This window comes from Lutra lutra, chromosome 4, assembly GCF_902655055.1.
Source record: "Lutra lutra chromosome 4, mLutLut1.2, whole genome shotgun sequence".
NCBI lineage: Eukaryota > Metazoa > Chordata > Mammalia > Carnivora > Mustelidae > Lutra > Lutra lutra.
In genome coordinates, this window is record NC_062281.1 from 64709470 (window position 1) to 64727755 (window position 18286).

The window sequence follows — 18286 nt, forward strand, 5'->3', positions numbered from 1 at the left end:
CTGATGGAATGGGGTGCTGTAGGGCAGTTGTTCTCCAACTGATCTATGAGAGAATCACCCGGAGGCTTTATTAGATCGCAGGGGGCAGGATCTCAGCCTCAGAGGCTTTGATTTAATTGGTCCGGGGAGGGGCCAAGGAAATTTGTATTCCGAACATGCTGTTAGGTGGTAATGATGCCACTGGTTAGGGGATGGCACTTAGAACTGCTGCCTCACTGCTTTAGAATTGAATCAAACAAACCCAATGTCACCTGTTTCAGAAGAGCAACGATGCAGGCTTCACTCTGGGGGCCATGAACTGCTTCTCATCATTACAAGGGGCTCATTAATGGGTGGAAAAACCTTCTCCAGTGACATGGCAGCAAGTGAAATAGTTAACTGTCCTACATTAATATGCTCTGTCTTCCACACCACTTGGTCTTCATGGGGAGATGTTACTTTGGAGGATATCTGCAGGATCCTTTGAACTTGACATCTCAGGAATCTCCTAGAACAAATAAACACGTCCTATATAAAATACAGCAAGTCATACCAAAAAAACTCCACAACTTTATTACCGGAGCAGTGACCACGACATGCATACTTGTGCATGTACATCGTTATTACTGTCTGAAAGAGTGCATTCAGTCAGACCTCAGCAATGCTCCACGTCCTGTCATTCTCCCAGAGCTGTATTTTAACCCCAGGCATGAGAACATCACAATCAACTCTAATCACGGTCATTGCAGCATCGACCATTTTCAAAGTATATTGATGACTAATAAGCAATAATTTAAAAATACTTCATGACTAGGAAAAAGCAATTTCAAGAGATGATGCAAAAGGACACAGAGGCCAGCCTTGGCTGATGGGCTTGTTGTATCCCTCCCCAACATCACTCTTCACTGGATTCTAGCCAATTCAGCTTAGTGGTCACAGAATTGGGTTTTGGTCAAGGGTGATCTCATTTGTAGGAGGAGCAGGTGACTATAATGTGGTTTCATTTGAGTGGTTCCTGCTGTGGCCCCTTTAGCAAAATAGAAGCCTATCACCCCAATATTGCCTGTCGCTTCACCACCATAGCTGACCCTTTTGGCTCTTCACAGATCTGTTCACCTTCAGAAGGAGTGCTCACCTTCTGATGTGAATGCCCTTGGAGAGGCCACAGCTTTAAGTGGCATATTAGCTCAAATGCGAACAACCTGCCTCACAAAGCTAGCACTTTATCGATTGGTGCCAAAGACTCAGCCATTATTAATTCAAAATTTTTCCAGAAGTAAGTGTACTTTTACTGAAATCAAGTGTAAAAAAATCTGATATGATATTGGAACACACTGACTTTTATTTGGTGATATTTAAAAAATCTCTGACTGTATCACGGATGTTATGGAGAATTCAGCGAATAAACTGGAGGAAAAAGAGGAAAGAGAACTCTGTGAACTAGAAATAAACAAAGGCAGAGAAGGATAGACGGGATTACACAAATCAACAGTGACAGCATCAAAGAACTTCCTCTTAAGTTATACTGTGCACAGTATTGATGCAGAATCCTTATAAATGTCTGAGTAACAGATGCTGTCTGAGAAATATTTAGAGTTAGAATTCTGCTCATTTTAACGCATCCAGTATCGGCATAAAATACGTGATAAAATATTTTACAGCTTCAGTTTTACTGGGATTCATTTTAATTTAAGTTAGCCTGAGAAAATTAAAACAAGCAGTTATTTATGTCATGAACATGTATAGGATTTCAGGAATGAAATTTTAATTGATAACACGTTTTTCATCTAATTCATATCATTTCATATGTTGCACAAATAGAAGTCAACTTATATTCTAATTTACTGAAGTAAATGTGTCTAGACGTTGAACAATTATAGGGAAACAGAGATAAATATAACAGATACACAAACACTCTGAAATTGATTCTGTTCTCGGATTTCAGCTATTTATAGGAGTTCGTTTTCAGACGTAAGAGCTAGATCTGGCACCAGTCAGGGATTTGTCATTTTTAAACATAATTTCTACCACAAATAAAAGTACTTTTTATTCATTTCCATAATTTGTTTGAGTGAATTCAAACCAACTTAGAGAGCCATATGTATTGTTCCCACAATTCACATAACTTTGTAAAGCGTTTCTCCTTCAGTGTGGTTCCTATGACCCGCCATTTGCCTATGGTCCTAGGAGAAGTCATAGCAATCATTTCAGTGTCCCTTAAAATTGAGGCTCACGTGACTGATCTCACGAGTTCCCACTTTGGAGATATTCTTTTCCTCCAGACAGAATCTGGGTTCTTTCCGCATACTGTCAGAGTTCGAACTTGTCTAACATCCACAGGAGGAGAGGGAAGTAGGGGGACACCCTGGAGCTGCCGCTCAGTGGCCTCAGAGAGCTGATTGCCCAACCCTCAGGAATTTTGCAAGCCAGTTCTTAATCACAGTGATGACAAAATTTTTAATTATAAGAGCTCATGAGTATTGAACATTTGCTAAGAGGATAGATCTTATGTTAAGTATTCTTACCACAGAATAAAATAACACTAATAAATAGTAATAAAATAAGAAGGAGGGAAGAAATTTTTGGGAAGATAGGTTTTTATGGCATAGATTGTGGTGATGGTTTCAGGGACATAGTTTATCTCCAAATGCTCCAAGTGTTGTCCATTAATTATGTGCAGCTTTTTGCATATCAAAAGCCCCTTATAAGGATGCCTGGGTGGTGTGCTCAGTTAAGCATCCAAGTCTGACTTTTGGTTTTGGCTTGGGTTGTGACCTCAGGGTCACGAGACCCAGCCCCATGTTAGTCTCCATGCTGATCGCAGAGTCTGCTTGAGATTCTCTCTCCCTCTGGCCCTCCCACTTGTGTTCCCTCTCCCTCTCTCTAAAAATAAATAAATCTCTTTTAAAAAACACAAAAACCCTTATCAGTAAATATATTATGTACCAGAACCAAAAGTAATAGACACGCAAAGTTTGTCACTTTCCAATTATTTTAAAACATCTTCTATTTCCTATTTGTTAGGCTCTAAAGTACCATTTCAGATCTCGAAGCTAGAATTAGACTCTTTTCTCCAAGTTTAGTGATCATCAGTGGTTTCTTTCCTACACAGCATTTATTTCTCTTCCATCAGATTTTGGAGGGGTACCATCCCTTATCCTCCATCACATAATATGTATTTAAGAACATTTTTCTTTAAATAAGTTGGTTGGAGAACAAGAAGAAAGCCAAGGATACCGTTTGTAGGTAGAAAAGTGGACCTTTTTCTTCTATTCCAAGTCCCAGCAGGAGAGTCTGCATTGGATTTCCTGAGAAGCTACTGCAATGGGTCACATGTAGACAGGACACCCGGTCCACCTTGTCTCACTCATAAAGGGTTAATCTCATGAGGATAGGGAGATGAAAATCTCAGCTGTCACTTTCAGGAATTCTCAAAGCTTTAGAATTGCAGACCAAGTGCCCCTTTGTCTCACCATGCTTCTGTTGAAGTGTATTTTCATTCCATCAAGTACACATGTACACAAAGCTGCCAGTTGTGTTTATCTTCTTTGCAATTAGCTTAATACATTTTGTGCCCTAAATGTATACAGAATAATAGTATCAGTCTCTCTCAAAACTAAAGTTCATTGCAAAAAATTAATTCATTCTAGGAAATATGATTGTTCTTCAAATACTTTTAGATGTAATTCTACAATCATATCTAATAGGCAAAAGTTCAGATTCAACTTCAGATTACATTTCTTCATAACCAACAGTCTCTACTTCAGAAAAGCAAGCAGATTGCCTCGTATATTTGTGCATTTATTATCACCACCATGTCAACCATCACATTTACTTCCTGAGCCCCAACAAGACCCCTCAGAGAAGTATTATATATTTGTCAATATCCTGGAGCTTTGAAACTCCCAAGTGCTTTTCCCATTTGACCCAAAACTTCCTCTCTTCTCAGATTCCTGTCTCTCTACACAAAACAAGCAAACCTTTGCTTAAATTAGTCCATGTGTGAATTTTTAGGGTCATTTGTTTCAGATCCACAAAGAATCTAAGTCTCTTTGTTAAATTTTGATATATCTTTACCTAAATGCCAGTAGCCTGAACTCTTAACTGTCCCTGGACTCAGTATTAAATGCTCTGTAGAATTTGGGTGCCTATATCCCATTCATTTCTCTTTTTTCAGAACATAGCAGAAGTACAGGAATAACACTTTCGTTGGATTTGGGCCTTAAAGTAGCTGTTAATTTCTGGCACTTATAAGAATCCGAAGATATTCATCATTCAGTCAACATTTAGGGAGTTGATCATACTGTTCACAGTAGCCTGGTATCACTCCCCTTGACATTCAAATTCATTTTATTGATGATAAACTTTGATATAATTTATTAAATCATAAATGGTAAATAATGCAAATTATTGTTATTAAGAACTTTGAATTAAAAAAAGACAGCATGGTATATTAATGTGGTCTTTCCTCAATTTCTCAAGCTTTATTGACTTTAGAAAAAAAATACTTAGATAAAAATAGAATATTTTAAAAATTTCTGTAACTTTCATTAGTTTTGAGACAGACATGGTCTTTCTCACAACTGATTCAATGATCTGTATGAAATGATGAGGTTTTAAGTATATTCTTTACAATTTCACCTGCCTTTATATAGTACAAACTTTGTTGCACTTAAAAATTAATGTTCAAAAAAATTAAAATTAAAGTTCAAAGTTTTGCCTCCTATCACATTTCAATAATGGATTTATTGCCTTATTCAGCTAAATTGTCAACATTACATTCATTCAACAAATGTAACCAAGGCCAACACACAGCAGAAGTTGGGAAATACATCAAGTAAAATTAGAAGGTACACATAGAATTTATATTTCATTGCACCTATCTAAATATTTCAAATACATCTCTCTAATCTATATGGTGTCATTGGAAAACTACATAAATGATATTCTGAAACTGGTGAACATGAAGTAGAAGTCAAAATCTTGGCAGTGTTGATAAATCATTTTCTTCATGTTTCTTAGGAAAATGACATTTGAAATGGAATTTAAACATGGTCGAAAAGTAGAAATCTGTAAGGAAGAGGGAGACAGTTGAGAGATTCAAAATAAGGAAGCATGGTCCTATGTGAAGTCTAGAGACAACTACTGAGTCAGAGTTTTTGTGATCCAACGGTTGCCATGACCCCTCAGGGCACCCTACAGGGCCCTGAAAGTCTCCACTCCACTGGCTTGATTATGGGGGACTCTGCAGGAACTAGAGTTTATACTGGCTACTTAGAGACCATGAGCTTTATCCTACCTACCTGAACTTTATGTAGAAGCTGTTAAAGATTCTTCCACAGCCCAGAATGATTGATTTCCAGAACTGGCTCAGTCTCTGAGAATCTTCTAAGAATCTTCATGCTCAGTTCCCTCTTTAACTAACATAAGAGAAAAATCCAGGGCATCCAGAATGGACATCCCAGAGTATAATTAAAAAATTAGAATCATCAGAGCATATAAATAAGCAATTTTAAAATATTACATGTCAAGCCCATATTTTGTAAATGCCAGATATTGATATAGTCATTACAAATGAATTCTATCTATGGCACAGATCTTTAGAATCTCCAATCTAAAAAAAGATGTTTAAACACAAATACCCATTAATAATAATAATTATCATCATCATCATTAATAATCTTTTATAGACAAGTGCATGAACATTAGGGAGAAAAATCAGAGTACTACAGCAATAAAAAAAATCCAATGACATACTTCTGAAATTACTAAATATTTTCCAATCCAAAATAGCCTATTTTACAATAGCTAATATATGGAAACCACCTAACTTTCCACCGACAGAGACAGATGAGTGGACAAAGAAGATATGAATGAACAGATGGAATATTTTTCAGCTACGAGAAAGAAGGAAATCTTGCCATTGAGGCACCATGGATGAATCTGGAGGGAATTAAACTAGGCAAAATAAGTGAGAAAGAGGATCTCACTTGTATATGGAATCTTAAAAAAAAAAATGTTTTTAAAAGTCAAACTCATAGTAACAGAGTAGAATGATGGTTACCAGGGCCTGAGAGGTGGGGGAAATGAGGAGATGCTGGTCAAAAGGGACAAACCTTTACATGAAGATGGATAAGTTCTGAGATCTAACGTACCGCATGGTGACTTGAGTTAATAATACTGTATTATATAATTGGTATTTGCTAACAGAAGATCTTGAACATTCTTACCTCCAGGGGGGAGAAAAAAAAGAAAGAAAGAGAAAAGGTAACCATGTGAGGTGATAGATGTGTTAATTAACCTGATTGTGGTAATCATCTCACAATGTATGCATGTATCAAATCATCATGCTGTATGCTTTAAATATATGCAATCTCATTGGTCAATTATACTTCAATAAAGCTGGAAAGAAAAAAGAAAAGAAAAGAAAAAAATTGCCATCTGTAGCTTTTAGAAAAGGTGACTTAGACTGTATATTTAAAAAAATGGCCTATTTTGCTTGAATAGGACGAATGGGACAATTTTCAATTCCTGTATTCTAAAACACTAAAATTATAAGCATTATATTCAAGTTGTAAAAATGTTAATGTGCTGTTAATATTTTATTAGTAACACAGATCCACTATTAACCTTGAAACTTCTTTTGCAATTTGTAAAAAGGACATCATTAATACAAGGACTCAAACATTCAGTGTTTCATGATTTAAACCATAAGTATTCTTATGTTTCTGGTAAAACAAAATACTCAAAGTCACTCTCTGTTAGTTGATGTATATCTGTGACTGCTTCACACCTCATTTGACAGAAATATTATGAGGTCTGAGTTGGTATTTGTGGACAACTCTGTATATTTTTCTCATGGCAAAGAGCCAACAATAATTTTACATGTCTACCACTTTTTATGTAGAGCTGTCTTTGAAAAACACTTGCCAAAATGATCTCGACAGAGGCCTAATCTTAGATGACTGCCAATGAACAGATACTATAGACAAAATATAGGGGAAGTGGAGAGACTAAGAAAAACAGAACAAAAGTAATTGGATTTTAACAAAATTTTAGGTCCCAAATCAGTAGATGGTATATTAATCAAATATAAAAGTAAAGCCAGCAGGAATATTGATAGATCAACTTTGATAAGAAAGGATTTTGTGAGTAAGACATTTCATGCATTCACCAGAAAGTTTTCAAGAAATTTCTAAAAAGACAGTATCCAGTTATCAGTCTCAACAGGAATGACTTTCCCTGGGTCTTCAAGAAGAGGCTTGCTCAGAGCTCCTGATATAGGCTGACCTTGATAAGGCATCTCTATGAAACTCTTTAGATCCTTTGATTTGGTAACTGAATTTGACCAACTGACCCAAAACATTTCTGCTTCTTCTTCCTTCTATTTTCATTTGCTTAGTCCTTCTATCTTGAGTGAACTGATCCTCTCAAGATTAATCTATTCTGAATATCAAGCTAAGAGAATGGTTGTTACACTTCGGTATTTAAGAAGTTCTCGGTAAATGCTAGGATAGAATTTTACTAACACATTGAAAGAGAATATTTCAGATTTTAAATAGGCTCACAAAGTGATTGTTTCACTGTAAGTTTGACTTATAAGAACTCAAGTTTTTTCAAGTGACAATTTGGTTGTCTGGATTCTAGCTGAGTCTTCTAAATACACTTCCTCTATAGCTAATCTAACATGACCAGATCACAGGTTCTCCTAAGATCCAAAACAGAATGATTTCTTCTTTTTCACTTTCAAAGGCTAAAATATGTCACAAAAATTTTTCCAGAAGGTTTTCCCTCAGAATTGAATGACTGATTACCTATTTAGATATTCTCTGCCTTGTATAAAGTATACATTCCTGAAAAAGAAACAATTACTTATTAATCCTGATTATTTTCTCATACTTCTCTACCTCTCCAGTTCCTTACCCTCAGATTATTTTTCATCCCACTCTTTAGATGCTCTTATTTTAAAGGAAGACATTCTTAACTGGTTTTCTTCTCAGTTGGCGTCTCTGTAGCCAATTTTAATCTTGGACGTGGCTTTACTTAGCACCTATTTACTTATGACTCTCTAATGTTTACACTGAGTCGAGATTTCTTACCAGAGTGCAAGAACCATATATCTAACTGTTTACTGGATAGCTCCATATAGATGTCTTACTGGTATCTCAAACTTGATGTGCACTAAAATAAATTTATTATCTCCTCCAAACCTGCTTCTATATACCTACTACAAAGAATGTTTTGTTCAAACCATTATGATCTCACATCTGGGTATTATAATAAACACTATGAGTACCATGCTTCTTATCTCATGCTTCTTCATCTATAATCCATATTCCATGTGGCTCCTATTAATTCATTAAAGAAATACTAAAAGAATACAAACTGTTGGGCATTATTTTAGACATTGCAGATCTCTGTAAACAGTGATAACAAGAAGATCTTGCTCTAATGAAATGTATATTTTAAGGTAGTAGACAATAAAATGAGTATATAATTTGTCAAGTTCTGATAAAGACGATACTTAAGCATGTCATTCTGCTTTTCAGAATCGTTCAATGACTCTCCATTGCCTTCCTGATAAAATCAAAACTGTTTTCCTTGGCATACAATGCAAGCAGACCTCGCTGACTTCTCTTTGTAGATAGCTTCAGCCATACAAACAAATTCTGTCATTATTTTGTTTTCAATGCCTGGAAATTTTTCCTGCTTGTCACTTTCTAAAGAATCTATTTCTAGAGTCCCTGTTTTATCTTTGTCTTCTCTTCATTAAGAACCTTTCTGTGTGAAACTTTCTCACCCAAGCAGAATTAGGCATTCAATGGTTCAAAGCTCTTTTTTATACTTAAAAATTTGTATTAGAATGTCTATCTCTCCATTGACATCCACTTATCAGAGGGTAGAAACAACTTTCTTTCTATTTATAGCACCTAGCACGTAGCATTGAACATAATACATGTTCATTGAAGAACTAAAGGATTTTTTAAAATAAAGCATGAATCATATGTTAAAAAATAATAAATCTTAGTTTTGTTGTTTCAAAGATTTTTTACTATTCTTGCAAGCTGAAAAACAGACTGCCAGTTTCTTGGATATTGGAAAAAAGAGATGAGACTCCAGAGACAAATTCAAAAGACAGTTTATAATTCACATCAATTTCAATATCCAGAGTATCAACAATTTTCTGTTCCCTTGAGTCCCAATTTCCAGGATGATGCTAAGAGGGCCTGGTGATGCCTGTGCATAGAGAGGGTCATATTATAGGACAAGAACCCTGAGCTTAGGGACACCGAATCTTATATGATGGACAGTAAGCTTGCCTGACCTTTGCCCTTAGAGAAGATTTTTCTTTATTATATTGAACAGTAAACAAATCTGTCCTTTCCTCAACCTTTGAAGTCTGTTTGCTATACAAATGTCCTTGAAAATATCACTGAGAGCAAAGACAGTCATGTACTGTTCTCCAGTGTGGTGGTAAGAAGCATAGAAATGTGAAAGGCTCATGGACAACTGTCTCCGAACAATAGTAAATAACTTCTCTTGTTGATATATTTGTTATTCACTTAAATGTTGTTATTTAAGGTAGGTTGACAAGGATAGTGACGAGTATAAAAGAGCATCAGAAGAAAATTTCCTACAATGTTATCCTAATTTGTCTTCTTTTCAAATTTGAACAAAGTCTGACTTAAAAAAAATATATCATCCAAAGCAATGCAAAATCATTTAGGAGTATTTTCTGAAGTACCTCTTTCCATTTGCTAAGTAATTTAAGTTACCAAAATAAGAGAACACTAACAAGGTGTCAGAGACAATAAATCACTGTAAATGCATTGGCCAATAATCAGGACATTTCAAAAGTATGTAGGGCAAACATGTTAATAAATATTTTAAGTCTTAAGCTACAAAAATCATATAATTTGATTAAGCATGATAGATTTGTAATAGAAATTCCAATCCATATTTCAGAATTGATTCTGTTAAAATTACATAATAATCTGTGTCTCAAATTTATATACCATATTCTCATGGTTTTCAGTGTTCATTTACACATCATGCTTCCAATATACATATAGATATATTATCCCCATTAAATTAAAACTGCCACCTTTTTTTTCACTGCATTATTGAGTAAATTCAAAACAACTTTTTGAATAAGAATATATTGACATTTATGCTTTACTATACAAAGATGAATTACATTTTTAAGAGGCATTTTAGAAAATGTGTCTCTGTCATAGGACATGGAAATTGCTTCTTCTAAACTCATAAACTAAATATTTATTTTGGGAGGTAGAAGTAGAATATGTGTAGTTAGTAATGTCAAATTGGGACTAAGTTGCAAAGATATTAGAAGTTAAAAAATTGTTAGAGTTACTCAATGTTGTTGAAGAAGTCAGAGATGGATATATCAGATGACATAGTTTTAATCAACAGATTCAATGAGTCCAATCCATTACAAGATCTGTCATTAAAATAGTAAAGCAGATGTGGACAAATTACAACCTGCAGATCAAATCCAGTCCATTGTCTATTTTTGTAAATAAAGTTTTATTGGAACATCATCACACTCATCCATTTATTATTGTTCATTTATTATTATTATTATTATTATTTACTATATATTATTTTTGTTCATTTATTATTGTTCTCACTGCAATGGCAGAGTTGGGTAGTTGTAATAGAGATCATATAGCCTATAAAACCAAGAATATTTACTCTATGACCCTTTACAGAAAAAATTTGTCAACCTTTGTCAAAAAGAGAACGGCAACTCCAAATGTTTTCTACAGATCAGGACCAGTTACTCAAGTTTCTTGCTGATTTAAACAGAAAAGAAATTGTTAATGACTATTGAGTAGCTTACACACTCATCAGGAGGGCTGGAGAGTTGATCTCAGCTACCCACCGCAGGAATAATGTTAAAAGTTTTGTTGGAATTGACCCAGTTAGGATACCAAGTCTGTTACCACCACTAGCATTAAATATTGCAGCTTGCTACCTAAAACCCTGCAATTGCACTACTGGATATGTACCCCAAAGATACAGATGCAGTGGAAGGAAGGGCCATATGTACCCCAGTGTTCATAGCAGCAATGGCCACAATCGCCAAACTGTTGAAAAAGCCAAGATGCCCTTCAACAGACAAATAGATAAAGAAGATATGGTTCATATATACAATGGAAAGTTATGCCTCCGTCAGAAAGGATGAATACCCAACTTTTGCATCAACATGGACAGGTCTGGAGGAGATTATGCTGAGTGAAATAAGTCGAGCAGAGAGAGTCAGTTATCATATGCTCTCACTTGTGGAGCATAAGGAATAACATGGAGGACATTAGGAGAAGGAAAGGAAAAGTGAATTGGGGGAAATCGGGTGCAGGGAGACAAACTGTGGACTCTGAGAAATAAGCTGAGGGTTTTTGAAAGGAGGGGGTGGGGGGATGGCTGAGCCTGGTGGTGGGTATTAATGAGGGCACATATTGCATGGAGCACTGGGTGTGGTGCCTAAACAATAATCTCGGAATACTGAAAAAATAAAATAATAAATAAATAAATATTGCAGCTTGCACCGCTAATACCATTAGCACTGGCCAATGGAGTCCAAACCTAAATCACTGCTTATATCCCAGTACTCAGGCCACCTGTGATTATTGCTGCTGCCCGAGAGTCTCTGAGGCAGGTGGGTCTGCTAGAGGAAACTTTGTTCATGTGCTTGTACCTCACTGCAAAGGATTCTAGGACAATTAGTATCTGGCATTTTCAAGATGGGACATTCTCCAAAAATGAGAAGGGGCTTCAGACATTGGGCGGCCTAAAATCATAACTTTAACTATAATGTCCATTTTAAACTGACTGGAAATACTATAGCATTGAGTCAATTAATAGACATTTTTCCTTGTATGATACCACATGAAACATAATAGGATTATTTAAGGTATGAATAGCAGAGTCAAAAGATTTACAAGGGTCAGACATAAATGAAAGAGACGATGTTAAAAATAAAAATGGAGACTGCTAGTGACAGTTGCAAACAGGAGAGTGTAAGATTAATCTAAAGACAGTCAATTGCAATTATTTTGGATAAGATTAGCATGTAATTTTCTCCAAGTGAACTGACGGTTTGAATCATGGATTGAATTTCAAATGTAAGTCTGTAATACATAATAATTAGGTCACATGACTTGTGATAGCTTAAGTCTTTGAATTTTTGTTAACATGTCTTCACTAGTACACTAATAAGTTGAAAGGTTGTGAATATGGGCCAATATTATTTATTATGACTATTTGCATTGGTTCATTTATGCACCTAATTTAGGAGGACCTACATCAACCAGGCCCCTATGGATTCGGATTCCCTCTGGAAGACAAAAATAGAACTAGAATAGTGAACTTCTAAAAGTCTATAAATAAACTATGGGTTTGCTTAATGGTATTCTCTTAGCCATAAAATTAAAGCCAAAATAATGAAAATTAAAAGTTAATATAATGCATATATTTCCATGATCTAAAATCAAATATTCTCAAAAGAGGGTTTTGTGAAATTCCTTGTTTATGAAGCTGATGCCTAAGAAGCTAATAAGTCCTTTCCATACCCTATGGTTTCTACCTGATAATCATACACAAGGAATTCAACTATGATCTTGAAAGCTAACTAAAAATAAACTAATTTCTCTATTTCCAAATGTAAAGTGACTGAGTATTTTGGAAAAAATCACAGCAATGGAAATCTGATCTAAACAATAAAATTAGTGGTAGAAGAAACATGTAAAAGTAAGCCATGAATGGTCAAACTAGAGCTATCCTACACATCACAGTCACCATGAGTAAAATTAGGCGAACTTGAGAAAATTTAAAATGTTTCAGAATCCATTTAAAATAAAATGTGGATTTTGGCAAAGTCTAACTCCATAGTTAATTTTTCAAAATAACCCAATCTCTTCCAGATTTGATCATGAAATCCCTCTAAATGTATAAAGAGTTTTCTCCACTCTGTAGCAAAATATCAGTTTGAGTTTTGGTCTTTTTTTTTTTTTGGCAAATAATTGGAAAAGAAAACTTCATGGAAAATATAGAAATAATTATACCATGGAAATGGACTGAGTCTCTCCGATATAAACCTTGGTTGATTAACAGTGAAGTGCATATCATCTGGTTTTATGTGTTGGACACTAAAATACAAAGTATATGTTTTCTTTTTTTTTTTAAAGGGTGGAATTTAATCTTTATTTACAGGACACTGCAAGAGAAGAGAATCCACATAGAAATAAGAAACCCACTGGGAGGAGGAGCTTCATACAGTTTTTACAGTTTGGAACTGGTCAAGTAGAGTTTTGTTGTAAAAAGTGCTACAATAACAAAACACATTTAAAAAGAGTTCTTAGTAGAGAAACAGTAAGACAAACTTCTACCAAACAAAGCACACCACAAACAACTTTCTGCGTCGGCTGTACAAGCTAAAAGTTAAAGGTCCCAGCAGTGCCATCCTGAACCTGGAACGTATAGCCTTCAGAGGTAGTTTCTGGCACAACATTCTGATCTTCCTCTTCCTCTACAGAGAAATACTTCTCAATCAAGTTTAATGAAGCTTTGTACACAGACTCATTTTCATGGTTTTGTAGAGCCTCGATTTTGTCCAAACCTCCACCTTCTTCAATCATTATACTAAGTTTCTCGGTTTCACCTAGTTTCTCAGCAGCCTGAAAGATGTTGGAAATGGCATCCAGAATGACCAGAATAATTTTGGTATCCTTCGCAGTTAAGAGGTTCATCAATGGTTCTATTATGCCACAATGGACGAGGTATACAATCTGTTCAACTGTCCCACCACTTGTATAGTTGGTCACAGCCCAGACAGCTTTCTTTTGTGTCTTAAAGTCTGCCTTAGAGAGAACACCAACGAGGAATGGGACTAATCCGTGATTCACAACTTGCTGGATCTGGTCCTGGCGGCCAGCTGTGATGTTTGACATTGTCCACGTGGCTTCCTTCTGAATATTAGTTTTGGGGTTCGTTAGCAGGCTAGGAAAGACAGCAAGCGCTCCTGCATCTATTACAACCTGAGTCTGTTCATCTGTCCCAGTGACAATATTTCCTATGGCTCTTAGCGCAGGAGTCACAATGGGCAATTCAGTAGCTCCTAGAAGCTTCACAAGCTGGGGCACAACTCCTGTTTTCACAACCATTTCAATCCGTTCATTTGGACCATCCGTCAGGTAGGAGATGGCCCAGCAGGTATCTGCTAAGACCTCTGGATCATCGTGATGCAGGAGACGAACTAAGGTAGGAAGAATCTGCTCGACGGCATCTAGCGGGGGTGCGGGGTTCTTGTTGCGACAAAGGTTTGAAAGTGTCCAAGTAAGGTTACGTAAGTAGCCACATGCTAACGATGACATATCAGGAACCGCGAGGAGAGCCAGAAGCGGATCAACTGCACCATACTTGATAACCAAGTCTCGAAAAACGGAACCGTCACCTGCAATGTTTCCTAGAGCCCACACAGCCTGTTCGCTGATGTGGGCGTGGGAAGATGCCAACAGGGAAATGAACGCTGGGATCGCGCCTCCATCGACCACAGCCTTGGTCTGTTCTGATGTCCCGGAAGCAATGTTGGTGAGAGCCCAAGCGGATTCAAACTGAATGGGACTACAATCAGCTCTGCCCAAGAAGGACACAAATTTTGGAATCAAACCAGCCCGGATTATGTTGTCTATGGGGGGCTGCTTTTCCCGAGAAAGCAGTTTCCTAGCAGCTTGAGTAGCCTGGAGCTGGCTTTCCAAATTGTTGCTATTTATGCCCTTGACAATGTCATCAACCGACCAATTTACAGTGCCCTGGTTGTTGCGATTTTCCTGCAGTGGAGAGGTAGCATCATCGGGAAACGAGCTTACGTTTCTCCTTTTCAGCATCTGGTCATCCTTCTTCGCTTTCCTCAGCTCCACATTAACTTCTATTCGACGCCGCCTCATTTCTGTACTGTCTTTCCCCTTGTTCTTGAATCTGTTAAGGCGGGCAGCTGGTGAATTAGCATTCTCGTTGGTGGACATGGTTATGAGACAAAGGGAGAAAGCTACACGGCCGGCTCAGGCTTCCACGGGAGGCGGTCCGGGACGCGCAGGCTGCAGGTCAGCTGCCCTCAAAACGTCCACCACGGATCCCAAAGTATATGTTTTCTTAAGTAGCTTCTGGACAGGAGTCATTTTCTTCATTGGGTTTAAAACCAAACAGAAATCTTATGGTGGGACTAGCAAGTAGCCTTGATTATCTATTAATAGGGAAACTCACCTAATCCACATCTCCCACTGTTACAGTCATTCCCAAATCATGTGGTACTTGAAAGTGCTCAATTGAACTTGAAATTAAAACACATATTTAGGAATCCAGAGGGTCAGTGGCATGATGCTACCTCGGTATTAGATATTATTAAACAGATATTACCTCAGTAATGTCACAAAGCATCAATAATACCACATATAGAATATTCTGAAAATGACTCCCCAGAGAAGCAATCTGTACTGAGTTCTCCAATTGATTGCCAATCAACAGAGATTTATTTGTTATCCGTCTCTTATCTTTTTGTTCTCTTCCTATTGGTCCCATGATTCTTGTAATTAAAAATTTTCTTTTAGTTAAGACATTTTGATTCTTATAATTAAGACATTTTAAAAGTATTCACAATATATAAAATACTTATTCTTGCTTTATTTGGACTACTATAAAATTAGAAACCACAAAAATGTCCATCAATAGGAGAATGACTGGGTAAGGGCAACAAGATAGTGATATACTAAATAGTTATCTCAATAAGGTAATCTTAGATGTACAAACTAAAGGCATACATGATATATTGCATTCAAACAAACCTTAGAAGTCAATGTGTGTTATATGCTCTTTTCCCTTTTTAAAAGTTACATATCTATGTGGGTGTGCGTGCATAAGCACAGAGAACAAAATACTAGGATTGAAGAGGAAAAAGGGACTTTTACTTCAGAGCCTACATAAATTTTAATAGTTTATGAGTGATTTGTACTCTCTATTTAACATTTATTTTTCTCTATTTTTCAAGTGAAACATCTACTACTAATTCAGGGAGTATATGCAAATAACTTTGCCAACCACTGTAAAATCAAAAATCTATTGGGGAGTTTAAAATCTCAGTCTTGGGACTCCTTTGACAACCCAAATCAAAAGAAATTTGTGTTTCCTTTTTAGCTTCTAGTTCAATATAGGGGGCTCTGTGATTTTATAAAAGCTACTATAAAAACGGTGAATTACCCTGCCATCCTATATCATTAAATGATGTTTTATTAATTTCTGACTGGATCTCTGATTTTAAAAAAAAATTTATTTGGGGGCACCTGGGTGGCCTTCGGCTCAGGTCATGATCTCAGGGTCCTGGGATGGAGCCCTACATCGGGCTATCTGCTCAGCAGGGAGTCAGCCTCCCTTCCTCTCTCTCTGCCTGCCTCTCTGCCTATTTCTGATCTCTGTCTGTCGAATAAATTAATAAAATCTTTTTAAAAATTTTATTTGAGCACATGGTCTTTCTCTTCAATTTCTGTGGGTTTTTAAACATTATTTTTAAGGACTTCCTACATTAAAGCAACAGAGGTAATTTAGGGCATCGTACCTTGATGCTAGAGTACTACTGTGAAAAGGTACGGAAGAATTGACCTCAGATATCTTTCCAATACTAACCTATTAATAATTTTTTTTTAAAAAGTGTTCTTTACATTTTACTTTGCTAGCAATGCTGAAAAATGGATGTTGCAATATGTATTGGTCATGGACTTTTGGAGATAATCATATATACTTCCAAGTACAGCTTGTTCCAGTAAAGGAAATGTTTCAGAAAATTAAACTTGCTTGCATTTATTTTCAAATCTCTATTGAGTACCTCCTGTGTCCTTAGCACCCAAGTTGTATTTTGTAGACTACCTCCTATGCAAAAAAAAAAGTATTCTAACAATAGGGGTGAAAAATATGGTAACTTTAGTTAGCATCAAAATATCCATATATCGGGGCGCCTGGGTGGCTCAGGTCACCAGGTGGCTCTGGCTTCGGCTCAGGTCGTGATCCCAGAGTCCTGGGATCGAGCCCCACATCAGGCTCTCTGCTCAGCAGGGAGCCTGTTTCCCCCCCACCCCTGCCGCCTGCCTCTCTGCCTGCTTGTGATCTCTCTCTCTCTCTCTGTCAAAAAAATAAATTAAGGGCGCCTGGGTGGCTCAGTGGGTTAAGCCGCTGCCTTCGGCTCAGGTCATGATCTCAGGGTCCTGGGATCGAGTCCCGCATCGGGCTCTCTGCTCGGCGGAGAACCTGCTTCCTCCTCTCTCTCTCTCTGCCTGCCTCTCTGCCTACTTGTGATCTCTCTCTGTGAAATAAATAAATAAAATCTTTAAAAAAATAAATTAATTAATTAATTAAATCTTTAAAAAATATATATCCATATATCAACACCTTGAACTATTATAATCATGTTTTGGAGCTCAGTGTAGGTGTGTGACTATGAAGCAATAATTTTCCATAGGCTGTGTTCAGTGATCCATAAGAGGAATATGATGTGATATTTCATAAACAGATACAACGGATAAGAGTGTATTTGTTTTATTAATTGTAATTTAGTTTAGTTTCAAGGATCAAGATCTGGCCACAAGTCACCACTCCTAACATAGTGAGAACAATTTATATTCTGTAAGAGTTATCTGTGCAAGGCAAAATATTCAAGAGCTTCCTCATGCCTACTGAAATAGGTGCTTTGGACCTATTTCAGAGAATTTTATGAAAATATTATTCAGGGCAAGACCAAGCTCTTTGAGAATCACTTTCTTCTCTTCAATTAGAATCAAAATAATTCCTGATGACAAGACTAAATGGAAATGGTATATACAGGGGACTCTCCAATTCAAAATAGTGTTTATTTTCCCAATAAATAGGCTAGTTGAGGAAACTGAAGTAAGTTGTTAGGAGTAAAACTGATTGTCTAAGATATGATCAATTAGGTCTCCAACAAATCATTCCTTGAATATCATCTATAATGCTGTTTGAGTCCTTATGGCTCTTCATTGCATATTTCTGGATCTTCTCTTTCAGGGCATGGAGCAAAACTGGGCTTCTCTATCTTCTTTGAAGTTAGAGTTGGCCAAGTAACTTGCTTTGGCCAATGAAATCTAAGTAGACATTTTAAGAGCCAGACTGAGGTTTGCCAACATCCCTTTTTCCACTGTCAAGAGGAATTATGTCAGGCTGAAGCTTTTGTCATTCTAGGTCCCTGAGTAACCAAAGTGAGTAGAACTCTCTTTGGCCCACATTA

The 18286-nt window shown here is 36.6% G+C and overlaps 1 protein-coding gene across 1 annotated transcript; it reads right to left on the reverse strand.

Moving 5' to 3' along the window:
- Nucleotides 1-13194: 13194 nt before the first annotated feature.
- Nucleotides 13195-15127, reverse strand: LOC125099026 (importin subunit alpha-1-like). Its single transcript, XM_047728371.1, has one exon. It carries the CDS (start codon nt 15021-15023, stop codon nt 13434-13436), a length of 1590 nt encoding a protein of 529 aa, XP_047584327.1. The 5' UTR covers nt 15024-15127; the 3' UTR covers nt 13195-13433.
- Nucleotides 15128-18286: the final 3159 nt, after the last annotated feature.

What these genes read in the sequence shown, in the direction of transcription:
- LOC125099026 (XM_047728371.1), bottom strand. Translation starts at nt 15,023, where the DNA reads ATGTCCACCAACGAGAATGCTAATTCACCAGCTGCCCGCCTTAACAGA.